Source organism: Amblyraja radiata, chromosome 38 (genome assembly GCF_010909765.2).
Source record: "Amblyraja radiata isolate CabotCenter1 chromosome 38, sAmbRad1.1.pri, whole genome shotgun sequence".
NCBI lineage: Eukaryota > Metazoa > Chordata > Chondrichthyes > Rajiformes > Rajidae > Amblyraja > Amblyraja radiata.
The window spans coordinates 2948911-2976268 of NC_045993.1; the positions used below are offsets into that span (position 1 = coordinate 2948911).

Genomic DNA, 27358 nt, shown 5'->3' on the forward strand with positions numbered 1-27358 from the left:
TGGGCAACTCAAGAGTGTTTTATTGTCATGTGGCCCCAGATAGGACACACATTGGCTTCTCTAACTTCAAGTAACCCCTTGCTTTCCCTCTCTCTCTCTCTCTATCTCTCCATCCCTCTTCACACTGTGTTTTTGATTTTCTGTTTTTGGATTGAATTCTGTTTTTAATTTGTGTCATTGTGATGTCTTTAATTACTTGTTTTACTCCGATTATATGTTTTACTATGTAAGGTGTCCTTGAGATTTTGTATGAAAGGCGCCCATTAAATATAAAATTTATTATTATTATTATCCCTCCCCTTTCCAGTTCTCCGAACAGTCTTACTATCTCCGACTACATTTTATCTCTGTTTTCTTAGTTGTGAACTTCCCCCGGCTAACAATGATCTATGTGTAGGAAAGAAATGCAGATGCTGGTTTAAATCGAAGATAGACATAAAATGCTGGAGTAACTCAGCGGGTTAGGCAGCATCTCTGGAAAGAAGGAATGGCCGATGTTTCGGGTCGAGACCCTTCTTCTTCAGACTGTTGTCAGGGGAGAGGCGGGACAAAGATAGAATGTAGTTGGAGACAGTAATTCCTCCTTCCCTTCGACTCTACGACCATCCACTCCACTATGTTAATATAACTGTGTATCTGTCATGCCGCTGAAAGTAAGAATTCCATGGTTACGTTTCGGGACTTGTGACAATAAAATACTCTTGACTCTCGTGACTATTGACTCATGACTCAAGGCCTCTTTGACCAGATGTCCTCATTAAATTATGACACAATGCACTTTCTCAATCCAGCTCCCATCACAATTACCAAGAGTGAAAACTGTGGTCGGTTATCCCCTGGATAAACCCATTTGCCTTTTGCACCTCAGTCTAAAAATCACAAGTCGCTTTACCCAAAATAAATCATTCTAGTTAGTGCAAAAATGTTGGTGCAAAAGTTAGTGCAAAAAAAGCTAGTTATGCAAAAGTTAGTGCAAAATAAAAAGATAAATTATTCTACTTAGTGCAAAAATGCAACTAAAAACTAATCACGATTACTCATTTAAAATTCTAATAATTTACTCATTACCACAACAGAAAGCTATTTAGTAACTCTGAGGTATGCAAAGGGCAATTGTTACTTTCACCTTTAACAAAACAATCAAGGAATAAAAGTTATTTATTGCTCAGTACCGGGACATTCCATTCAATGTTCATTTGTAGCAATTTTACATTCACATGTAAAAAAACAGATCTATTACCCTTGTCAGTCCAATCAGATAACATTCCCAACTAGATTGTTGGGCTGTAAGTTTAGGGCAAAGTATTGCATAGGTACAGCTTCTAATTCACTGCAGGTCGCCAGGTCAAAACTAAAAAGCAGGGTCATGCGGTGAAAACAGTACATGTGCATTGAGCCAAGAGGTTCCGAGTGGCAATAGACTTTGAGCGAAATTGACACAGAAAATTGGATTAACTCCCTGGGTCAGGCAGCATCTCTGGAGAAAAGGAATAGGTGATGTTTCGGGTCCAGACCCTTCTTCAGACTGAGTGTCAGGGGAAAGGGAAACAAGAGATACAGACGGATGTAGAGAGATATAGAACAATAAATGAAAGATGTGCAAAAAAAGTAACGCTGGTCAAGGAAACAGGCCATTGTCAGCTGTGGCCTTTGTGACCAGTTTGGTTTATACTGGGAATTTCCAAAGGTTACAAAAGCTGAACTAGGTCATGTGGCATGTGATTTTGTGATTTTTATTTGGATCATGTGTAAGAATTATAACTGATCTCCCTTTCCCTTCTTTCCCTTTTTCTTTTTTCCAATTTAGTTATTAGTTTATAAAATGTCAAAACTGAAGCTGTACGAAAATTGTATAATTGTTATGTCGATTACTTTCTCCTTGTACAATTGCTTCTAATAAAATTAATATTTTAAAAAAAAAGAATTATAGCTGAAATAAACTGCATTTTCACCAGACAATTTATGTGACTGGACTGCATTCTACAAAAAGATTTTGAAGAAGTGGGCGGTGAATCTGTAGAATTCGTTGCCACTGACGGCTGCGGAGGCCAAGTCATTGGGTATTTTTAAAGCAGGGATTCACAGGTTCTTGATTAGTAAGGTGCGTCAAAGGCCACGGGGAGGTCAGGATAATGGGGTTGAGAGGGGAAAATAGATCAGCCATGATTGAACGGCAGAGTAGACGCGATGGGCCGAATGGCATGATTCTGCTCCTATGTCTTATGGTCTTCTTTTTATTCATATATAATAATAATAATAATGGATGGGATTTATATAGAGCCTTTCTAATACTCAAGGCGCTTTACATCGCATTATTCATTCACTCCTCAGTCACACTCGGTGGTGGTAAGCTACTTCTGTAGCCACAGCTGCCCTGTGGCAGACTGACGGAAGCGTGGCTGCCAATCTGCGCCTACGGCCCCTCCGACCACCACCAATCACTCACACACATTCACACACAGGCAAAGGTGGGTGAAGTGCATTGCCCAAGGACACAACGACAGTATGCACTCCAAGCGGTATATTCATGGTCTGGCAATGGTATTTTAGGGGCAAGGAAGGCCAACGTTTAAGACTCAGATTCAAGAGCAGTTTATTGTCATATACACCAGCTTGCAATTAAATTCCTTGTTTGCATGAAGCTCACAGAATAAACAGTGTATATTCTAATGTGAATAGAACAGGCGGCAGGGTGGCGCAGCGGTAGAGTTGCTGCCTTACAGCTTGCAGTGACGGAGACCCGGGTTCGATCCCGACTATGGGTGCTGTCTGTACGGAGTTTGTACATTCTCCCTGTTCTCCCTTATTTATATAATGGTATATGGACACACTGATCTGTTCTGTATTCATGCCCACTATATTCTGTTGTGCTGAAGCAAAGTAAGAATTTCATTGTCCTATCTGGGACACATGACAATAAACTCTCTTGAATCTTGAATCTTGACCCCGTGGGTTTTCTCCAAGATCTTCAGTTTCCTCCCACACTCCAAAGACGTACAGTAGGTAGGTTAATTGGCTTGGAGTAACTGTAAATTGTCCCTAGTGGGTGTAGGATAGTGTTAGTGTGCCGGGATCGCTGGCCGGCGTGGACTCGGTGGGAACGCGCTGTATCTCTAAACGAAACTAAACATTCAATGGTCCAATTGTAGTTTATTGTCACGTATACTTAATACTACGATACGATACGATGCAATGGGATAAGATACGATATGATAGAACTTTATCTATCCCAGGAGGGAAATTGGTCTGCCGACAGTCATAAAAACACAACAAGATACATGGAACATGAAATTAAATAAACTTAAAATTACTAAGTACCTAAGTACGGTGAAATTCTTTATTTGGCATACACTTCAGTGACAATCCTACTGTATATTTGTCACAAACATACATTCCTGACAACAATTATAACTAGATTTGTGAGCAATGATTTGTGAGCAGAGAATGTGAATTGAAACACAGAACCATAATCCTTTTAATCATTCAACGCCTCTCCTTGCAGCTCTGAACCCAAACGTATTCATCCCCCTGTACCTGTTTGACTACTGTTCCACCACAGAATCCATCAAGACCTGCTCAACCCTCCTCTGCTTCAAAGAAAACCAACGCCCAGTCTTTCCAGTGTCTTCTAAGAACTGAAACACCATCCCAGGCAACAACTCCCTGGGACAGCGTGGGTTTTCTCCGGGCGCTCCGGTTTTCTCCCACATCGCAAAGGCGTGCGGGTCTGTAGGTTAAATGGCCCTCGTTAAATTTCACCTAGTGTGTTGGGAGTGGGTGAGAAAGTGGGATGACATAGAACTAGTGTGAATGGCTGGCATGGACTGGGTGGGCCGAAGGGCCTGTTTCCACGCTGTAACTGTCTACTCAAAGCTATAACCTGGTGCATCCCCTCTGCACCCTCTTCAGTGTTATCGCATTGTTCCCACAGTGTATTTTTGATCCACCTCACCCCACTGTTGCTAGTTAGTATGTTCATAAGTTCTCGGAGCAGAATTAGGCCATTCAGCCCATAAAGTCTATTCCACCATTCATTCATGGCTGCTCTACCATTCAATCATCTTTCCCTCTCAACCCTATTCTCCTGCCTTCTCCCCATATCCCCTGATACCCTTACTAATCAAGAATCTGTCAATCTCCGCCTTAAAAATACCCATTGACTTGGCCTCCGCAGCCTTCTGCGGCAATTAATTCCACAGACTCACCACCCTGTGACTAAAGAAATTCCTCCTCATCTTTCTAAAGGCACGTCCTTTTATTCTGAAGTGATGGCCTCTGGCCCTAGGCTCTCCCACTAGTGAAAACATCCTCTCCACATCCACTCTATCCAGGCCTTTCATTATTCATATTCACTCTATCAAACCTTTCAGTGTCATAACTTCATAAGTTCGCAAGTGATAGGAAAAAAATTGGGCCATTCGGCCCATCAAGTCTACTATGCCTTTCAGTCATGGCTGATCTATCTCTGACTCCCTCCTAACCCCACTTCTCCTGCCTTCTTCCCATAATAATAATAATAATAATAAATTTTATTTATGGGCGCCTTTCAAGAGTCTCAAGGACACCTTACAAAAATTGAGCATGTAGAGGAAAAACATGTAAGGGGAATGAAATAAATAGTAGAGACATGACTAGTACACAAAGTAAAGACAGAATTCAATACAAAACACAGTATGAGGCAATTAATGCACAGATGAAAAGGGACGGGGAGGGGGACGTGGGGCTAAGGATAGGCAGAGGTGAAGAGATGGGTCTTGAGGCGGGACTGGAAGATGGTGAGGGACACGGAATTGCGGATCAGTTGGGGGAGGGAGTTCCAGAGCCTGGGAGCTGCCCTGGAGAAGGCTCTGTCCCCAAAACTGCGGAGGTTGGACTTGTGGATGGAGAGGAGATCGGCTGATGTGGATCTGAGGGACCGTGAGGGTTGGTAGGGGGAGAGGAGGTCAGTGAGATATGGGGGGGCCAGATGGTGGAGGGCTTTGTAGGTGAGGACCAGGATTTTGTAGGTGATCCGGTGGGAGATGGGAAGCCAGTGAAGTTGTTTGAGGACTGGAGTGATGTGATGCCAGGATTTGGTGTGGGTGATGAGTCGAGCGGCTGCGTTCTGGACGAGTTGGAGTCGGTTGATGTAGGTGGAGCTGATGCCAAGGAGAAGTGAGTTGCAATAGTCCAGTCGGGAGGAGATGAAGGCATGGATGAGTCTTTCAGCAGCGGGAGGTGTGAGAGAGGGTCTGAGTTTGGCGATGTTGCGGAGATGAAAGAAGGAGGTTTTAATGACATGGCGGATGTGAGGCTCAAGGGAGAGGGTGGAATCAAAGATCACGCCAAGGTTGCGGGCCTGGGGAGATGGGGAGACAGTGGTGCCGTCGATGGTGAGAGTGGGGTTATTGATTTTGCTGAGTGTGGCTTTGGAGCCTATGAGGAGGAATTCTGTCTTATCGCTGTTGAGTTTGAGGAAATTATGTTGCATCCAGGTTTTTATAGCTGACAAACAGGAGTTGATATGGGAGAGGGGGGGGGGTTGTGGGGGGATTTGGTGCCAAGGTAAATCTGGGTGTCATCAGCGTAACAGTGGAAGTCCAGATTGAAGTGGCGGAGTATCTGACCAAGGGGGAGGATGTAGATGATGAAGAGGAGGGGGCCGAGTACGGAGCCTTGGGGAACGCCTTGAGTGACTGCGGCTGTAGTCCCATAACACCACAACCCCTGTCCAATGGAATGGTATTGAAAGAACTTCACTACTCAACACTAGCAGCAATGGAGTGAACTAATCCTGACCCAATGTGCAGGAAGCAACTGCAGATGCTGGTTTACACCGAAGGTAGAAGCAAAATGCTGGAGTAACTCAGCGGGACAGGCAGCATCCCTGGAGATAAGGAGGGGGTGACGCTAGGAGAAGGTGACAACAAAGCAAACAGAGATAGACAATAAACAATAGGTGCAGGAGTAGGCCATTCGGCCCTTCGAGCCAGCACCACCATTCAATGTGATCATGGCTGATCATCCCCAATCAGTACCCCATTCCTGCCTTCTCCCCATATCCCCTGACTCCGCTATCTTTAAGAGCCCTATCTAGCTCTCTCTTGAAAGCATCCAGAGAACCTGCCTCCACCGCCCTCTGAGGCAGAGAATTCCACAGACTCACCACTCTCTGTGAGAAAAAGTGTTTCCTCGTCTCCGTTCTAAATGGCTTACTCCTTATTCTTAGACTGTGGCCCCTGGTTCTGGACTCCCCCAACATTGGGAACATGTTTCCTGCCTCTAGCGTGTCCAAACCCTTAACAATCTTACATGATAAAACAGAGATCGGGGGCAGTCCGACTGGTCGGAGAAACAGGATGGAGAGTGAGGCAAAGCAAGGGTTACTTGAAGTTAGAGAAGTCAATGTTCATGCCGCTGGGGTGTAAGCTGCCCCAGTGAAACATGAGGTACTGTTCCTCCAATTTGCGCTGGGCCTCACTCTGACAGTGGTGGAGGCCCAGGACAGAAAGGTCAGTGTGGGAATGGGAGGGAGGAGTTGAAGTGTTGAGCAACCGGGAGATCAGGTGGGTTTAGGCGGACTGAGCGGAGGTGTTCAGCGAAACGATCGCCGAGCCTGCGCTTGGTCTCACCGATGCACAGGAGTCCACGCCCGGAACAGTGGATACAGTAGATGAGGTGGGAGGAGGTGCCTGTGAACCTAACCCAATGCTATACTTAGAATGGAATGTTCGATGATGCAACTTAAGAAAGGGTACATTATGTTCTGTACAACAACCATTCAAAGTAATCAGCCGAAGGTGTGCTTACTCTTACCAAAGATGAATTGTGTAAGTGTCCTCTTTTCCACTATTAGAGTCCACGAGGCCCCACCACTTCATCGTTACTCCATAGCGTCCGATGCCCGTCCTCAAGCGGTTGAGGGTTGTCCACTGCTTTTGGGACAGGTCCTGGCCAGGGACGTCCATGGGGTCATTGATGTACTGGTGTAGCATAGATGGTTCCGCTGACTTCCACTGGTCTCTCCATTTATCTGGTGCTTTCTTTAATCAGATTTGACTGGACTTTACCTTGCACAAAACATTATTCCCTTTATCCTGTATCTGTACACTTGGACGGCTCGATTGTAATCATGTGTTGTCATTCCGCTGACTGGATAGCGTGCAACAAAAAGCTTTTCACTCTACCTTGCTGCACGTGTCACCTGGCCCATCAGGTTCTTCCAGCAGTTTGTTTTTGCTCGATTTGCAACATCTGCAAACTCTGATGTCTCCGTCGAAAGGCAGGCCTTGTTTCAAAGATGGCTCTGAAATGCATTGTTCATGACATGTGCCCCGAGCCATACATGCAGTAGTTCTAAAGAAAACTTCTGTTACTGAACATTCAAACATGCACTGGAGGCGAGGGCAATCCACTCCTGATATATAATCTGTGATGATAGAAAGACAGAAAAATTGAAAGTAGAAACTGGTTAATACGCAAAAGGACGCAAAGTGCTGGAGTAAACGTCACCTATCCCCTTTCTCCAGAGACGCTGCCTGACCCGCTGAGTTACTCCAGCACTTTGTGTCCATCTTTGGTATAAACCAGCATCTCTAGTTCTTGAACATAGACACAAAGTGCTGGAGTAACTCAGCGGGACAGGCAGCGGCACTAGGGAACAAGGATGGGTGACGTTTCAGGTCGGGACCCTTCTTCAGACTGAAGGTCTTCAGTTCTTCAAACTCCAAGTTCAGTCTGGTGGCGGAAGCAGACACAATAGTAGGATTTAAGAGGCGTTTGGATAGGCACATGGATAGGCAGGGAATGGGAGGCATCTGGATCACCTGCTGGCAGAGGAGAACAATTCATCTTGTTCAGCACAGGCAATGTGGGCCGAAGGGCCTGTTTCTGGGCTGTACTGTTCTATATGTAGGAAGCAACTGCAGATGCTGGTTTACATCGAAGACAGACACAAAATGCTGGAGTAACTCAGCGGGACAGGCAGCATTTCCGGAGAGAAGGAATGGGTGACGTTTCGGGTCGAGACTCTTCTTCAGACTGAGAGTCAGGGGAGAGGGAGACACAGAGATATGGAAAGGTAAGGCGTGAAAACGAGAGATCAGAGAGGACAAAGATCAAGGAAACAGTTGGATGTTTTATGTTCTTTGACTAACCAGCTCATCATCTAAACCCTGTGTGCATCTGACCCAAAACATTTATCCTTCTTCAATAGTTGACTATAGACAAACTGCCTGCATTTTACAAATATATCAATAGTAATGATCCAACCTTTTCCTTATCTTGTTTATCATGTCCTGCTTATTACCAATTTTGTAACTAGTTTTAAAAGTTCACTGCAAGGGAATCCATGGAATGTGTATGTAAGAATATTTGATAAGTTACTAGGCTGTGTTGATATTCATTCTGTATCTTTCTGATTAAAAACATGTGATGTTCATGCTTACCAATAATGGTTTTTCACTACAAGCTTTCTTTGTTGGTGATGTGAGATGGCATGATTCATTAGTCAGCTGGTATCTGTGGAGTTCTGCAAGAACTTTAATTGTGTAAAGTCTTCCGAGTCCATGTGACATTAGCTTAGCATGCATTTTGGGTTAGTTTAGTTCAAAGGTCCAAAGGTTCAAAGGTGATTTGATTGGTCACATACACCTAGGTGTAGTGAAATGCTTCTTGCCAATGCAGCACAGAAATAAAGAATAGAGACATAACAGTAATAAAGACATGTAAACATAAAAACATCCCCCCACAATGGTTCCCATTATGAGGGAAGGCACAATGTCCAGTCCCCATCCCATGTCCACCCATAGTCGGGCCTATTGAGGCCTCCACAGTTGCCTTTACAGGGCCCGATGTTCCAGGCCGTTCTCGCCGTGTGACGGTGCTCCGGCGTCGGGAGAATCCTCTCAGCGGCTTGGGATGCCTGGAACGGCCGCTTCCTTGCCGGAGAACGTGGCTTCCAAAGCCAACAAGGATGGAAGCTCCACCGCTGGCGATCTCGGCGAGAGTTCGGAGATACAGCGCGGAAACAGGCCCTACAGTCCAACGAGTCCACGCTGACCAGCGATCCCCGCACACTAACACCATCCGACACACACACACACACGCACACACACACACACACACGCACACACACACACACACACACACACACACACACACACACACACACACACACACACACACACACACACATGAGGGACAATTTACTGCTATTTCTCTGCTGTTACGGTTTCCTCTCGCGCTCCAAAGACGTACAGGTTTGAACGTTAATTGGCTTGATGTAAGCGGAAATTGACCCCATGGACGTCCCTGGCCAGGACCTGCCCCAAAAGCAGTGGACAACCCTCAACCGCTTGAGGACGGGCATCGAACGCTATGGAGTAACAATGAAGAGGTGGGGCCTCGTGGACAGCGAACGCCTCCTGCGAGTGTGGGGACCCAACACAGACAGTGGAGCACATAGTCACCAGTTGCCCCAAACACCGGCCACTGAATGGTGAACGAGGTCTGATTGACCTGGACGATGACACGTTGGCCTGGCTCACCTCAACGGAGCTGCAGGTCTAAAAGACATACGACAGAAGAAGAAGTCCCTAGTGGGTGTAGGATAGTGTTAGTGTGCGGGGATCGCTGGTCAGTGCGGACTCGGTGGGCCGAAGGGCCTGTTTCCGCACTGTATCTCTAAACTAAACTAAACTAAAATGTAGATTATTAAATAATAACACAATTGAACGGAGACAACTTGAAATGATGAAGTGGATATTACATTTGACTGATCCAGTAGATCTCTGAAGTTGGAATGCGGAGAGGAATTGCAGCGAAACTTCACCAGACTGGTTCCTAGTTCTGCCATATATGGGGAGATTGTTTGGTCTGCCCATAGTTCTCTATAGTTTAGAAGAATGAGAAGTGGCATTATCGAAAATTTAAGTGTTATCTTGTCAAGATCATGTGAATTGCAGAAAAACTTCCCCATTTTTATACTCCATGTCGTTTTGCAACAACGGCCGTTCTGCTTCCTAACTATTCGATGTATCTCTCTCATTTGACATTCTTGCTATTGTCAGCGTAGGTTCACGAGGTTAATTCCCGGGATGGCTGGACTGTCATACGTTGAAAGAATCAAGCGACTGGGCTTGTATACTCTGGAATTTAGAAGGATGAGAGGGTATCTTATTGAAATATATATAATTATTAAGGGATATGACACGCTAGAGGCAGGAAACGGTTCCGATGTTGGGGGAGTGCAGAACCAGGGGCCATAGTTTGAGAATAAGGGGTAAGCCATTTAGAATGGAGATGAGGAAACACTTTTTCACACAGAGAGTTGTGAATCTGTGGAATTCTCTGCCTCAGAAGGCAGTGGAGGCCGATTCTATGGATGCTTTCATAGAAACATAGAAAATAGGTGCAGGAGTAGGCCATTCGGCCCTTCGAGCCTGCACCGCCATTCGATATGATCATGGCTGATCATCCAACTCAGTATCCCATCCCTGCCTTCTCTCCATACCCCCTGATCCCTTTAGCCACAAGGGCCACATCTAACTCCCTCTTAAATATAGCCAATGAACTGGCCTCAACTACCTTCTGTGGCAGAGAATTCCACAGATTCACCACTCTCTGTGTAAAAAATGATTTTCTCATCTCGGTCCTAAAAGACTTCCCTCTTATCCTTAAACTGTGACCCCTAGTTCTGGACTTCCCCAACATCGGGAACAATCTTCCTGCCTCTAGCCTGTCCAACCCCTTAATAATTTTGTAAGTTTCTATAAGATCCTTCAAGAGAGAGTTAGATAGGGCTCTTAAAGATTGCGGAGTCAGGGGGATAGGTGAACTCACTGTGGTGGATGTTAATTTGTGTTTATTGTGTGTTGTTATTATTACATGTATGGCTGCAGGCAACAGCATTTCGTTCAGACCGAAAGGTCTGAATGACAATAAAGGAAATCTAATCTAATCTAATCTAGAAGGCAGGAACGGGGTACTGATTGGGGATGATCAGCCATGATCACATTGAATGGCGGTGTTGGCTCGAAGGGCCGAATGGCCTACTCCTGCACCTGTTGTCTATTGTACTATAATAATAATAATAATACATTTTATTTATGGGCGCCTTTCAAGAGTCTCAAGGACACCTTACAAAAATTTAGCAGGTAGAGGAAAAACATGTAAGGGGAATGAAATAAATAGTAGAGACATGACTAGTACACAAAGTAAAGGCAGAATTTTGTTACACATGTTTACACATTCTGTTGTGCTGCGGCAAGTAAGAGTTTCACTGTTCTATCTGGGAACACACTCTTGAGCAAAGATCATCTAGTATCTTTGCTCTTGTCTGTCAGAGGGGGGCATCACACCTTTGCCCCTCAGCTGCAGTGGTTGGGAGAGGCTGCCCCGCACAAAGATGGATTCCCCCCCCCCCCCAAAGCATTACATCATCCCTTTGACCGGATCGACTGACGTCATTTCATTACCATGTATGGGCATGCGAGCCAGTGACGCGCGGTGTTTTTTTTTTATGAATGAAAGGCATCTGCGTGTGTGTGTGTGTGTGTGTGTGTGTGTGTGTGTGTATCACCTGACCCGGGATTCCAGGAACTGACTTGTTTTCATACAAAGGGGAGGCTAAAACACAGCACAACTTGCACAGCGACTCTGGAAAACAGTGAGTAGCTACCAGAACCCCCCCCAACTCCACCGTTTAACATCTGTAATGAAATCTGTAAAAATCTCTTTCCTTTAAACAGATTGGGGGGGTTTGATTTTTTGTTTTGACAGTCCCCCTGTTGTTAGATTGATCGTCAGAGAAACGTGCACGTTTAAGGTCCATCTTCAGGGTGGGTCTAAAGCCACCCTGAATGTTTAACGAGAATGTTTAACGAGAGGGGCCCGGCTATTCCTCTTTTTCCTCTGAATAGATTTTGACAGCGCAGCCGTGTTGTTGATGACTTTGGCTGCTGAATCACCGTGAGTGTACACTGGGTCTAAAGCGTTTAATGTTTAACGAGAAACTGTTTTCGGTCCAATTCCTTCTTTTTTTTAAATCGCCCAGCCCTTTCTCTTCATTCTGTTTTCAACCTATCTTTCTCTCTGGGCGAGGGGAGGGGAGGATTTCTTTGTAAAAGGAAAAAAAAAGAAAAACACACAAGCGATTCGCTGTTTCCTGAAGGCTTTTCCCCTCCCTCCCTCCCTCCCTCCCCACCCCAATCTGAACCCGACCAGGGTGGAGGGATAAGGAAGAGGAGAACATTTCACCTAAAAAAGAACCAGTTAGTTGACGACAACAAAACCAGGCCCCGGGAGTTTGGCGACATTCCACAGGTAGGCAAGATAGAAATAAAATGGAAACTGGCTGGCTTAAACTCACCAAGAGGGGGATTAGACAGGAAGAGTTCAACGTGAACAGTTTAAAATTAGATGTTAGGGAATCGTGGAAAGCGAAAGCGCGTTGAACTGAAGCTCTCTGTGTGAATTTGCTGAAGCATGTGTAAGGTTTTTTTTATATAAGAATTCTGCTCGATTGACTCGAGCATCTGTTTAGTATTTAACTGTGTGGTTCAGCAGCTATCTGGAATCCATTTCACAGGCTGAGGTTATTTGGTGCCTAGTCATTTTTGGATGGAAGTGGTGAGGTGTTTTCTGGATTACATTTTTATTAAGAGTTGGGACAGTTGGCATCGGATATGACGGCTTCTGCTAAAGCAGCTGGGTTTCAGCTTTAGGGGCCCTTGGCATGAAGATTGGCGAGCTTTTATAAAAAATTGTGCATCATTGTATGAATTGTTCTGTTTTAAAAGGGTAATAGATGATCTAAGGCAACACACGGCAATGGGCAGGCAGAAAGTGCAGGTGCTGGTTTAAACCGAAGATAGACACAAAATGCTGGAGTAACTCAGCGGGACAGGCAGCATCTCTGGAGAGAAGGAATGGGTCAAGACCCTTCAGACTGAGAGTCACTTGTCCCCACTCACCACTGTCACCCTGAAGAAGGGTCCCAACCCAAAACCTCACCTACCTATGTTCTCAGCGGATGCTGAGTTACTCCAGCACTTTAAGTTTTATCCTTGGTAAACCAGCATCTGCAGTTCCTTGTTACTGACACCAATGTTTATAATGCTGACACCAAGAGAATTGTAGCCATTCTGGCTACTCAGCACTTTCTTTCCTTTAGACTTTAGAGATACGGCGTGGAAACAGGCCCTTCGGCCCATCGTGTCCACGCTGACCTGCGATCACCCTGTACAGTATCACTATCCTACACACACTAGGGACAATTTACAATTGCACCAAGCCAACTAACTTAGAAACCTGCGTGTCTTTGGAGTGTGGGAGGAAACTGGAGCACCCGGAGAAAACCCACGCAGGTCACGGGGAGAACGTGCAAACTCCGTACAGGCAGCACCCGTAGTCAGGATCGAACCCGGGCCTCTGGCGCTGTGAGGCAGCAACTCTACCGCTGCCCCATGGTCCCATTCTCATTTACCTTCTCATTCTCATTAGATTCACACTTCCACTCATTGGAGAGAAGGATCTAACTGAGGAATGAGAGTCACAGCTCTGAGATGGGATTGCAGATTAATGTAACATCCAAGATATTAATTGGAAGAATTTGAAAGGCAACGATAGATTTACTTTGTAGACACCTTAGAAATCAGAGGATATGGGAAAGAAGGGGGCCATATGTTCATGAGCTCCAGGGGCATAATTAGGCCATTCAGCCCATCAAGTCTACTGTGCCATTCAATCATGGCTTATCTATCTAACCCTCTCAACCCCACTCTCCTGCCTTCTCCCCATAACTCCTGGCATCCTTATTAATCAACTTGTTAACCAACTTGCCCACACCGGCCAACATGTCCCATCTACACTAGTCCCACCTGCCACCGTTTGGTCCACATCCCTCCAAACCTGTCCGATCCACGCCAAAGGTACAGAAGTGTGAAAACGCACACCTCCAGATTCAGGGACAGTTTCTTCCCAGCTGTTATCAGGCAACTGAACCATCCTACCACAACCAGAGAGCAGTCCTGAACTACTATCTACCTCATTGGTGACCCTCGGACTATCCTTGATCGGACTTTGCTGGCTTTACCTTGCACTAAACATTATTCCCTTATCCTGTATCTGTACACTGTGGACGGCTCGATTGTAATCATGTATTGTCTTTCCGCTGACTGGATAGCACGCAACAAAAGCTTTTCACTGTACCTCGGTACACGTGACAATAAACTACACTGAACATAGACATTTGAAGCTCTTGGGGCAGGAGGGGAGATAGAAATCGAAGACTAGTCTTACCAAAGAGATATGATGGTCACTAAATAAAATTCAATGCAGAAGGAACTTTTGATGGAACAGTTGTCAGGCAGCACGGTGGCGCAGCGGTAGAGTTGCTGCTTTACAGTCCTCACAGCGGCAGAGACCCGGGTTCGATCCTGACTACGGGTGCTGTCTGTACGGAGTTTGTACGTTCTCCCCGTGACCTGCGTGGGTTTCCTCCGGGATCTTCGGTTTCCTCCCACACTCCAAAGACGTGCAGGTTTGTAGGTTAATTGGCTTGGTGTTTGTGTAAATTGTCCCTAGTGTGTGTAGGGTAGTGTTAGTGTGCGGGGATCGCTGGTCGGCGTGGGTTCGGTGGGCCGAAAGGCCTGTTTCCACACTGCATCTCTAAAGTAGACTCATCAAGGCTCGTTGCCACAGGGAGTAGCTGAGGCACATTACCAAGATGTCTTTAAGGTGAAGAAAGATAAGACCAGAAGGGATAAAGCGATAAGATGGGTGGAGGAAGGAGCTTGTGAATTTAACAGCACCCACATGCTTGGCCTAACAGAACACTACAGCGAGGCCTGTGTTCAATCCTGACTACAGGTGCTTGCCATACAGGGAGTACCGGGAAAGTTCACCAGACTGATTCCTGGGATGGCAGCACTTTCATATGAAGAAAGACTGGATAGACTCGGCTTGTACTCGCTGGAATTTAGAAGATTGAGGGGGGATCTTACAAACTTACAAGGACAGGCTAGATGCAGGAAGATTGTTCCAGATGTTGGGGAAGTCCAGAACAAGGGGTCACAGTTTAAGGATAAGGGGGAAGTCTTTTTGGACCGAGATGAGAAACATTTTTTTTCACACAGAGAGTGGTGAATCTGTGGAATTCTCTGCCACAGAAAGTAGGTGAGGTCAGTTCATTGGCTATATTTAAGAGGGAGTTAGATGTGGCACTTGTGGCTAAAGGGATCAGGGGGTATGGAGAGAAGGCAGGTACAGGATACCGAGTTGGATGATCAGCCATGATCATATTGAATGGCGGTGCAGGCTCGAAGGGCCGAATGGCCTACTCCACCAATTTTCTATGTTTCTATGTTTCTATGTGCTGTCTGTACAGAGTTTATATTTTCTGCCAGTGATGTCAAGTTGAACTGATCCCTTGTCAGGAAGGAACTGCAGATGCTGGTTTACACCGAAGATAGACACAAAATGCTGGAGTAACTCAGCGGGTCAGGCAGCATCTCTGGAGAGGAGGAATGGGTGACGTTTCGGGTCGAGAGGCTTCAGTCTCAAGACGGCTCCAGCATATTGTGTCTATCTAAAGTAATCCCTGCCTACGCATGATCCATATCTCTCCAGCCCCTGTGAGAAGAATGGTTTCAACCCGAAACGTCACCCATTCCTGCTCTCCAGATATGCTGCCTGTCCCGAAAAGCTGGAGTAACTCAGCGGGTCAGGCAGCACCTCTGGAGAGAAGGAATGGGTGACGTTTAGGGTCGAGACCCTTCTTCAGACTGACACCCATTTCCTTTTCTCCAGAGACGCTGCCATGACCCGCTGAGTTACTCCAGCATTTTGAGTCTCCTTCCATTCCCTGCATATCCATGTACCTATCCAAAAAACGTCTCTTAAATGCCACTATCGTATCAGCCTCCATCACCACCCCCGGCAGCACATTCCAGACACCCACCACTCTCTATGTTTCTAAAAAAGAAAAACGAGGATCGAGGAAAGGTGGAGCCCACAAGGGTCCATTGTTGTTGGTGGAAAAGGTGACAACGAGTAGATACAAACCATGAAACTTAGCAGGACGACAGTGTAACTAGCACAACGACGGCTTCTGATGCTCCAGAGAATCCATGGGGCAGCGGTAGAGTTGCTGCCTTACAGCGCCGGAGACCCGGGTTCGATCCCGACTATGGGTGCTGTCTGTACGGAGTTTGTGCTTCGGTTTATCTTCTGTTTCCTCCCACACTCCGAAGTTGTGCGGGTTTGTAGGTCGATCGGCTTGGTATAAATGTAATAAATTGTCCCCCCGTGTGTGTAGGATAGTGTTAGTGTGCGGGGATCGCTGGTCGGCACAGACTCGGTGGGCCGAAGGGCCTGTTTCCGCGCTGTATCTCTAAACTAAACTGAAGTAAAGAAAACAATCCAATTGGAGCACTGCTGTGCGGTAGATTCAAGGTGAAAACTATTTCGGCAGACGAGGAGCGGTTTGGAACATTCAGGTTGTGAAAGAGTATTTTCCGAGCTGTTCAAATATTCTCTTCCTGAAGGTCACACATTATCTAAGCTTTGGGTTTGAATCAATGGCCACAAATCGAAATTGAAGAACGTTTTGTTTAGTTTAAAGATACTGTGCGAAAACAGGCCCTTCGGCCCACCGGGTTTAAGAAACAGTTAGACAGGTACATGGATAGGACAGGTTTGGAGGGATATGGACCAAGCGCAGGCAGGTGGGACTAGTGTAGCTGGGACATGTTGGCCGGTGTGGGCAAGTTGGGCCGAAGGGCCTGTTTTTGCACACTGTATCATTCTATGACTCCATGACTATATTAGTCCGCATCGACCAGCGATCCCCGCACACTACCACTGCCCTACATACCAGGGACAATTTGCAATTCTTACCGAAGCCAATTAACCCACAAATCGGTTTCCTCCCACATTCCAAAGATCTGCAGGTTTGTAGGTTAACAATTGGCTTCGGTAAGAATTGAAAAAATTACTCAATGGGCCGAAGGGCCTGTTTCCGTGCTGTATCTCTAAACTAAACTGCAAGAAGTTGTCGTGTGGGAAGGAACTGCAGACGCTGGTTTAAACCGAAGATAGACACAAAAATCTGGAGTAACTCAGCGGGACAGGCAGCATCTCTGGAGAGAAGGAATGGGTGATGTTCGGGTCGAGACCCTTCTTCAGACTTTGGTGTCTCCAGCAGTTGGTGCCTGAAGAAGGGTTCACTGATTTAGGAAGACAGATTAAACGCAATGGTTGGACAAGCCACATATAAAATTATAAAAGGACTGGACAGGCTAGATGCAGGAAAAAATGTTCCCAATGTTGGGGGAGTCCAGAACCAGGGGCCACAGTCTTAGAATAAAGGGGAGGCCATTTAAGACTGAGGTGAGAAAAAACTTTTTCACCCAGAGAGTTGTGAATTTGTGGAATTCCCTGCCACAGAGGGCAGTGGAGGCCAAGTCACTGGATGGATTTAAGAGAGAGTTAGATAGAGCTCTAGGGGCTAGTGGAGTCAAGGGATATGGGGAGAAGGCAGGCACGTGTTATTGATAGGGGGCGATCAGCCATGATCACAATGAATGGCGGTGCTGGATCGAAGGGCCGAATGGCCTCCTCCTGCACCTATTTTCTATGTTTTCTATGCCTTCATCTATCTATCTTGCACAAAGTTTGCATCTCCAGGCTTTCTTTACATCCATTCAAAGGATGTGGGTATAACATGGAAACATGCCAGTTGTCTAAAACACAGTGTGGTTCCAGCTACTGTGCATGTAATGTGAAAAGCCACTAGCTGCACTGAATGGATACCATTAGCAGTGATGCACACAGGTTATGGAAGTAGAATGAGGCCATTCGGCCCATCGAGTCCACTCCGCCATTCAACCATGGCAGACCTCTGCCTCCTAACCCCATTCTCCTGCCTTCTCCCCATAACCCTTGACACCCATTCTAATCAGGAATCTATCTATCTCTGCCTGAACAATATCCACTGACTTGGCCTCCACAGTCGTCTGTGGCAATGAGTTCCACAGATTCACTACCCTCTGACTAAAGAAGTGCGCCCTTTAATTCCGAGGTCCTAGACTCTCCCACCAGTGGAAACATCCTCTCCACATCCACTCGATCCAAGCCTTTCATTATTCTGTAAGTTTCAATGTTAGGAGGGGGGCCCCCAATAATATCATAGTCAGAATATTTATTTGTAGTTATAAGTGATTTTCCTTTGTTACAACCCACTTCCAGGTTTAAAACTGCTCGTTCTCTCCCCTTCCTTTGAGTTAACCCCTTGTTTAGAAGTTTAGTTTGGAGATACAGCGTGGAAACAGGCCCTTCGGCCCACTGAGTCCGTCCAACGATCACCTGTACACTAGTTCTATCCCACACACACACACACACTAGGTGCCATTTAACCTACAAACCTGCACATCTTTGGGACGTGGGTGGGAACCGGAGCGCCCGGAGAAAACCCACGCAGGTCACGGGGAGAACGTACAAACTCTGTGCAGGCAGCACCCGTGGTCGGGATGGAACCCGAATCTCTGGCGCTGTGAGGCAGCAACTCAGGGCCCCACGGTGGCGCAGCGGGAGAGTTGCCGCCTCACAGCGCCGGTGACCCAGGTTCGATCCCGACTACGGGTGCTGTCCGTACGGAGTTTGCACGTTCTCCCCGTGACCTGAGTGGGTTTTCGCCAAGATCTTCGGTTTCCTCCCACTCTCCAAAGACGAGCAGGTTTGTAGGTTAATTGAAGGTAGACAAAAATGCTGGAGAAACTCAGCGGGTGAGGCAGCATCTATGGAGCGAAGGAAATAGGCAACATTTCGGGCCGAAACCCTTCTTCAGACTGATGCTTCAGACTTGTAAGTTAATTGGCTTGGTATAAATGTAAATTGTCCCTAGTGTGTGTGGGGTTGTGTTAATGTGCTGGTCGGTGTGGACTCGGTGGGGGTGAAAGGCCTGTTTCCACACTGTGTCTCTAAACTAAACTAAACTCAATTCTCGATAGACACAAAATGCTGGAGTAACTCAGTGGGACAGGCAGCATCTCTGGATGGAAGGAATGGGTGATGTTTCGGGTCGAGACCCTTCTTCAGACTAGCGTAAAGTCAGCTTCATAAGAAAGTGACATTTTTATTTTAATACTGGGAAACTAAACTAAACTCTACGCTGTGCCACCTAGCTGGATAAAACTTCTTACATCAGTGGAGTTAGTTTATCACAGAGCTTCCCCCCCCACAGACTGAGGTAGGCATGACCCCTGGGGTTTGCAGAGCAGCCACTAGGGGGGGGGGGGGGGCACTGTGCTATCCTCGATGGGCTGAATGGCCTAATTCTGCTCCTGTGACTTCTGGATTTACGGATGTCGGATCGAATCCCATCGTGAGAGGAAGGGAGGATACGAGGCCTGTGGGAAGGAAGTGCAGATGCTGGTTTACACCGAAGAAAGACACAAAATGCCAGAGTAACTCAGCGGGACGGGCAGCATCTCTGGATGGAAGGAACGGGCGACGTTTCGGGTCGAGACCCTTCTTCAGACTGAGAGTCAGGGGAGAGGGAGACACAGAGATAAGGAAGTGTAAGCGATCAAAAGAGATGAAGGTTTGAAAGTGACAATTTTGTGTCTATCTTCGAATATAAGTGGCAGTGATCATGAGGGAAGTGGGATACACAGAGCCAATGCTAACAGGAGATCACAGTTCAAGAATAAGGGGTAGGCCATTTAGGACTGAGATGATGAAAAAACGTTTTCCTCCCAGAGTTGCGAATCTGTGGAAATTTACCGCCTCAGAAGGCAGTGGAGGCCGATTCACTGGATGTTTTCAAGGGAGAGTTAGATGTGGCTCTTAGGGCTAACGGAGTCAGGGAATATGGGGAGAAGGCAGGAACGGGGTACTGATTGTGGATGATCAGCCATGATCACATTGAATGGCGGTGCTGGTTCGAAGGGCCGAATGGCCTCCTCCTGCACCTATTGTCTATTGTCTATTGAATGGCGATGCTGGCTCGAAGGGCCGAATGGCCTACTCCTGCGTCTATTGTCAATTGAATGGCGGTGCTGGCTCGAAGGGCCGAATGGCCTACTCCTGCCCCTATTGTCCACGTTTCTATGTAACCCCCCCCCCCACCACCACCCCACTATTGAAGTAGCAGAGTAGCTGCTGAATCATCTTGCCGTTGGCATGTGGTTTAGGGTGAGCCTGTATTAATCTCGAAAAAAAAAAATGTGTTCTGCTTTCCTTTCTGGTGACAGTTTGGAATGTGCAGTTTATTTTTAGAACATTGTGTCTCTATTTCAGCGCCTTTTGATCTCGCATCTTCAGGGATCCGGGCTCAGTCCTCTGGCCAATGTGTCCAGCAGGGTCTTAAGCAGGGCTGTAGATATACCCCTGCCCTGCGCCACCAAGGGGAGGCTTTCCCCACACCTGTGGCCAGTCAGGAGTTCACACTCGAAGGTAGACAAAAATGCTGGAGAAACTCAGCGGGTGCAGCAGCATCTATGGAGCGAAGGAAATAGGCAACGTTTCGGGCCGAAACCCTTCTTCAGACTGACTACGGGTGCTGTCTGAACGGAGTGTATACTTTCTCCCCCTGACCCGCGTGGGTTTTCTCCCAGATCTTTTCAAAGACGTACAGGTTGCCTGGGTTCAGCAACTAAGTTACAGAGAAAGGTTGAACAAGTTAGGGCTTTATTCTTTGGAGCGCAGAAGGTTAAGGGGGGACTTGATAGAGGTTTTTAAAATGATGAGAGGGATAGACAGAGTTGACGTGGAAAAGCTTTTCCCACTGAGAGTAGGGAAGATTCAAACAAGGGGACATGACTTGAGAATTAAGGGACTGAAGTTTAGGGGCAACATGAGGGGGAACTTCTTTACTCAGAGAGTGGTGGCTGTGTGGAATGAGCTTCCAGTGAAGGTGGTGGAGGCAGGTTCGTTTTTATAATTTAAAAATAAATTGGATAGTTATATGGATGGGAAAGGAATGGAGGGTTATGGTCTGAGCGCAGGTATATGGGACTAGGGGAGATTATGTGTTCGGCACGGACTAGAAGGGTCGAGATGGCCTGTTTCCGTGCTGTAATTGTTATATGGTTATATGGTTATTATATGGTTTGTAGGTTAATTGGCTTGGTGTAATTGTAAATTGTCCCCCAGTGTGTGAGGGATAGTGCTAGTATGCGGGGATCACTGATGGGCCGAAGGGCCTGTTTCCGCGCGGTAAAGCCTAATAGAATTATATCTAAACAGTGGTGGGCTGCGTGGCTTTGAAATACAGACTAGAATTACCTACGTACAGTACGGTCTAATATTCCAGAGACACTAGGAACTGCAGGCGCTTGAACCTTGAGCAAAGCACAAAGTGCTGGAGGAACTCAGCGGGTTAGGCAGCATCTGTGGAGGGAATGCTCAGATGAAGTTTTGGGACAGAACCCAATTCAGAGTGTACAGGTGTCACTCTCCTGACCTCAAATAATGTCTGCAGTTCACCTTTCACTTGAAGAGTTGTGATTGCTTTGGCTATTTCTCCATCTTGGGATAAAACTGAGTCGGTGCCAACCAGTGATCACCCCGTACACTAGCACTACCCTACACATAGTGGCGATGTCCTATTGTCCTGCACTGCTTGGCTAATTGCACGGGGATTTATAAGATGCCAGGAATTTGCACATACTGTCTTTGGTTGGGGTGGGGTGGGGGGGGGGGTGGATGAGGAGAGGTTGGTGCTACCTTTGTGCCTTCCTGAAAGGCAAAGCAAGACTTAAGCCACCCAGCCACAATTCTTCCTGACACCATCACCACAGCAACCCACTCGCAACTCTATACAATCCTTCTGTCCATTCACTGGTCAAGAAGGGATTTCAGCCACTCAGTTTCCGATCAATTAATCGCAAGCGTTCTGCTTTGTGGCCCTGGATTGCGAATCCTTGCTTCCATTTTTAATAGCCTCCGGGAGATTCTGCCAGGTTTTTAAATTCCTTCCAAGGCTCAGGTTCCTTTTCCCAGAACTAGAATCGTTTTATTGTCTTTGCGCTTGGGTAAGCATGGGTGTGGCAGGTAGGGCTTACCTGATAGGCAAGGGTTCAGAAGGTGAACACAAGGTGTGGAGCCGTTACTTCCAACTGGGAGTTGCCTGTTATTTGATCAAACAAATAGATTTTATTTAGTTTAGTTCAGAGATGCGGCGTGGAAACAGGCCCTTCGGCCCACCGAGTCTGCACCGACCCGCGATCCCCGCACACTAACACTATCCCACACACACTAGGGGACAATTTTACATGTACACCAAGCCAATTCACCTACAAACCTGCACGTCTTTGGAGTGTTGGAGGAAGCCGGAGCACCCGGGGAAAACCCACGCAGGTCACGGGGAGAACGTGCAAACTCCATACAGACAGCACGCGTAGTCGGGATCGAACCCGGGTCTCTGGCGCTGTGAGGCAGCGGCTCTACCCGCTGCGCCACCGTGCCGACCCGGTGCACAGCCCCTTATCTCCGAAGAAAGGTCACCACCTGAAACATCACCTCTCCATGTTCTCCAGACGTGCCACCTGTCCCGCTGAGTTACTCCAGCACTTTGCGTCTGTTACCGGCACCTGCAGTTCCTTGTTTCTACCTCTGGGTGGGAATGTGGGGGGGGAGGTGGGAGGGGGAGTGGTTGGAAGTGGGATGGGGGGTTGGGGGAATGGTAGGGATGGGGGGAGGGAGAGGGGGGGTGGGATGAGGGGTGGGAGGGGGAATGGGGGGAGGGAGAGGGGTGGGAGGGAGGAGGGGGGGGATAGGAGGGTGGAGAGGGAGGGGTGGGATGGGGGTTGGAGGTGGGTTAGGGAGGAGGGGAGGATGGGAGGGGGCTGGGGAGGGGTGGGAATGTGGGAGGGGGAGGGGGGGGGGGGGTTAATAGGGGAGGGGAGCTGATCCGAAACTCGTGTGAAGGCTGGGTGTTTGACGATTACCAAAGAAGGTCGAGTGTATCCAAGACAAGCTGGCCGCCACCCAACCCATTCGTTGCTCTGCCGTCTGGTCTGCAGCGGGTTAGCTAATCCCAACAAGAACCTGGATGAGGCCCACGTTAGATCATTGCCTGATTGTTCTTTGGCAGTCAGACAGGGCAAGAAATATCAACATGTCAAATAAGCGCTTTCTATAGCGTTCCTCGTGTTCCAAACTGCAAGCAAAGATACTTCCCGGCCTATTAACTGTACAAGCACCTCACCCCCCCGCTTCCCCCTTTCTCATCCCCTCTGAAGGAGCAGAATTAGGCCATTCGGCCCATCAAGTCTACTCCACCGTTCAATCATGGCTGATCTATCTCTCCCTCCTAACCCCATTCTCCTGCCTTCTCCCCGTAACCCCCGACACCCGTACTAATCAAGAATCTATCTATCTCTGCCTTAAATGTATCCACTGACTTGGCCTCCACAGCCTTCTGTGCGGCAATGAGTTCCACAGATTCACCGCCCTCTGATTAAATAAATCCATCCTCATCCCCTTCCTAAAAGAATGTCCTTTAATTCTCAGGCTGTGGCTCCAGCACTTTGTGTCTTATCTTCGGTTTAAAGCAGCGACTGCAGTTCCTTCCTGCGCAAACGGCAAACAAACTTGGGCTTCTGCAGCCGATCAAAGGCAGGCCTCTGGTTTTGATTAATCTGCACGTTTTGTCCTAACGCTGTGTTTTGAACTGGATGCTGTGTATTAGAACTCTTAAGTGGTTCAGTTCAGACAAACACAACAGGCTGGGTTTCATTTACTGAGCGCTGTCATTCTGTCCAACTGGTTAAATCACCATTTACAAGACTTGGGACTAGCTGGCTGGACACAGTTGGAGATTTTCCTCGCTATACTTTGTGCCAGAATGTCTCGGGCGGCACGGTGGCGCAGCGGGTAGAGCTGCTGCCTCACAGCGCCAGAGACCCGGGTTTGATCCTGACCGCGGGTGCTGTCGGCACAGAGTTTGTACGTTCTCCCCGTGACCCGCGTGGGTTTTCTCCGGGTGCTCCGGTTTCCTCCCACACTCCAAAGACGTGCAGGTTTGTAGGTTCATTGGCTTCAATAAGATTGTAAATTAGAAACATAGAAACATAGAAAATAGGTGCAGGAGGAGGCCATTCGGCCCTTTGAGCCAGCACCGCCATTCATTGTGATCACGGCTGATCGTCCCCTATCAATAACCCGTGCCTGCCTTCTCCCCATATCCCTTGACTCCACTAGCCCCTAGAGCTCTATCTAACTCTCTCCATCCAGTGACTTGGCCTCCACTGCCCTCTGTGGCAGGGAATTCCATAAATTCACAACTCTCTGGGTGAAAAAGTTTTTTCTCACCTCAGTCTTAAATGACCTCCCCTTTATTCTAAGACTGTGTGTGGCCCCTGGTTCTGGACTCGCCCAACATTGGGAACATTTTTCCTGCATCTAGCTTGTCCAATCCTTTTATAATTTTATATTGTTCTATAAGATCTCCCCCTCATCCTTCTAAACTCCAGTGAATATAAGCCTATTCCCAAGGAAACCCAAGGAATGGGTGATGTTTCGGGTCGAGACCCTTCTTCAGACTGAAGCTGGGTTTTTACTCATTAACGCTGCACGACAGGCAGCCATTCGGCCCCATGCTAGCTCGCAGCAGCGCAAACCCAGTCTGAAGAAGCGTCTCGACCCGAAACATCACCCATTCCTTCTCTCCAGAGACGATGCTGCCTGCCCCGCTGAGTTACTCCAGCATTTTGTGTCTGTCTTCGGTGTAAACCAGCACCTGCAGTTCCTTCCTAAGCTAGAAAATCAGCTGGGGTTCACAAACACGTGTCCCGAGCACTGTCGCCCACTGGAGACCTAAAACCTGACCTGATGTCATCTTCTTTGATGCAGGAGAGAGAGTTCTGGTGACGTTCTCCACAGTATGAGCTCCAGTCGTGGAAGCAAGTCATTGAAGGTAACAGTGCAGAAATTCTCCAAATCCCTTCGGTTTAGGAAACAGGCCCTTCGGCCCATTTAGTTCCTGGCCCTTTGGCCCATTTACTTCCATGCCGACCCTCCAACACTTATTTACATTATTCTAACATTGATCAGGCTCTTCACAAACTGGTGACTTCACCTCAAGTAACTTTTCATCGCACAGTAAAACTCTGATTCCCATTAGACTTAAGGAAACAGGCCCTTTGGCCCATTTAGTTCCATGCCGACCATCAATCAACTCTGTATGTTAATCCCACATTAATCCCATCCACACGTGGGCCAGTAGCCTCTCCACCAATCATCCACACATTTAGCCAAAGTTGTTGAGGACAATTAACTGATCAAAAAACCGCACGTCTTTGGAATGTGGGGAGCAAACCGGAGGAAACCTGCGCAGTCACAGAGGGAGAACGTGCAAACTCCACACAGACAGAGAGACAGACACACACAGACACACACACACACACACACACACACACACACACACACACACACACACGCACACACACACACACACACACACACACACACACACACACACCCACCCTGACCCCAGGTCTCTGGCGCTGTGAGGTAGCAACTCCATCATGTTTCACCATTGAGAACTTATGGGAATTTCTGTCATGTGGTGACTAAGTCAACGGCCTTTCCTATGGGCTGAATAATGATGGTGAAGTTTAGTTTAGAGATACAGCGCGGAAACAGGCCCTTCGGCCCACCGAGTCCGCGCCGACCAGCAATCCCTGCACACTAACACTATCCTACACACACTAGGGACAATATATATTCACACCAAGCCAATTAAGCTGCAAACCTGTACGTCTTTGGAGTGTGGGAGGAAACCGGAGATCTCAGAGTAAACGGGGAGAACGTACAAACTCCACACAGACAGCACCCGTAGTTAGGGTCGCCAACTGTCCCGTATTAGCCGGGACATCCCATATTTTGGGCTAAATTGGTTTGTCGCATACGGGGTTCGCCCTTGTCCCGTATTTGCCCGCTACTACTCGGGTCGAGGGGACTGTCGGGTCAGTCCCTGCCTCACCCGTCCCGACGTAGTGCAGCCCATGGAGTGCAGCAGCAGCACCTCGCCCGTGGCCCCGTCGGTCCACAGCCCAGCCAGCTGTCCGACCTTCAGACCTTCGCTTACCGGCGACACCACCACCACCACCCCTCCTTCTCGTGGCCGATCATCGGTTCATGAGTCGGATGGGGGGCAAAACTCCTCACAGCTGGCCCGCCGGCTGGGCTTTGTGTGCAGTCCAGCACCCGGGCCAACTCATCCATTCACCCAGCCACGGCCGAGTCGGTCAACGAACGGCCGTGGGGAAATTGTCCCGTACTTTGACCTTATTTCTTAAAAATAGCGGAGTCAGGGGATATGGGGAAAAAGCAGGAACGGGGTACTGATTGGGGATGATCACCCATGATCACATTGCTGGCTCGAAGGGCCAAATGGCCTACTCCTGCACCTATTGTCTATTGTCTATTGAATGGCTCGAAGGGCCGAATGGCCTACTCCTGCACCTATTCTCTATTGAATGGCTTGAAGGGCCGAATGGCCTACTCCTGCACCTATTGTCTATTGTCTATTGAATGGCTCGAAGGGCCGAATGGCCTACTCCTGCACCTATTGTCTATTTGGGATCGAGGGTGTTGGTGACCCTATACTCGATACACTTGACTAATGATGGCCTTTGTGCTTTGTGTGTGTGTGTTTGTGTGTGTGTGGCAGATCAAGAGGGAGCTGGGCGAGAATTCTCCGTCGCTGATGGACCAGGAGCTGGTGACCATGTCGGTGCGGGAGCTGAACCACCACCTGCGCGGCCTGACCAAGGACGAGATCGTCAACCTGAAGCAGCGGCGGCGCACGCTGAAGAACCGGGGCTACGCGGCCAGCTGCCGGGTCAAGCGGGTGACCCAGCGGGAGGAGCTGGAGCGGCAGAAGGCCGAGCTGGAGCGGGAGGTGGAGAAGCTGGCCGCCGAGAACGCCGGCATGCGGAACGAGCTCGACGCACTGCGCTCCAAGTACGAGGCGCTGCAGACCTTCGCCCGGACCGTGGCCTGCGGGCCCACTAAGGTCAACACCACCAGCGTCATCACCATCGTCAAGTCGTCCAACTTCAAACGCTAGCACTGTGACAAAGGTGGGGTGGGGGGGGAACAGCCAGTGGAACCCACCCCCCCCCCCCCCCCCGCTCCACCACCCCCCCACTACAAAAGCGTGGAGAATGAGGGGCAGGGCGAGGGACCCACCCCCTCCACACACCCCCCGCACCCCCCCACTACAAAAGCGTGGAGAATGAGGGGAGGGGCAGCAAGTGGAACCCCCCCCCCCCCCCCCCCCCCCTTTGTAGAGGTTCTCCACACTTTTGTAGTGGGGGGGGGAGAAGGGGAGAAGGGGAGGGGCAGCAAATGGAATCCACCCCCCCCC

The 27358-nt window shown here is 48.1% G+C and overlaps 2 protein-coding genes across 5 annotated transcripts in view; one reads left to right on the forward strand and one right to left on the reverse strand.

Moving 5' to 3' along the window:
- The first annotated feature begins 11533 nt into the window (after positions 1-11533).
- LOC116966886 (transcription factor MafK) lies at positions 11534-27134 on the forward strand. Of its 4 annotated transcripts, none has more exons than XM_033013246.1 (3): positions 11534-11651; positions 24838-24901; positions 26660-27133. In XM_033013246.1, exons 2-3 carry the CDS (start codon positions 24869-24871, stop codon positions 27056-27058), a joined length of 432 nt encoding a protein of 143 aa, XP_032869137.1. In that variant the 5' UTR covers positions 11534-11651; positions 24838-24868; the 3' UTR covers positions 27059-27133. The 4 variants fall into 4 exon arrangements, with proteins under 4 accessions (XP_032869137.1, XP_032869135.1, XP_032869134.1 ...); XM_033013244.1 differs by having other exon boundaries at positions 11556-11647; XM_033013243.1 differs by lacking the exon at positions 11534-11651 and adding an exon at positions 11655-11949 and having other exon boundaries at positions 26660-27134.
- tmem184b (transmembrane protein 184B) overlaps positions 21710-27358 on the reverse strand; it is a 54269-nt gene continuing 48620 nt past the window's right edge. The window contains exon 9 of the mRNA XM_033013240.1: positions 21710-22111. Coding sequence (XP_032869131.1) covers positions 22062-22111 — 50 coding nt within the window. The 3' untranslated portion in view covers positions 21710-22061. The remainder of the gene's footprint in view (positions 22112-27358) is intronic.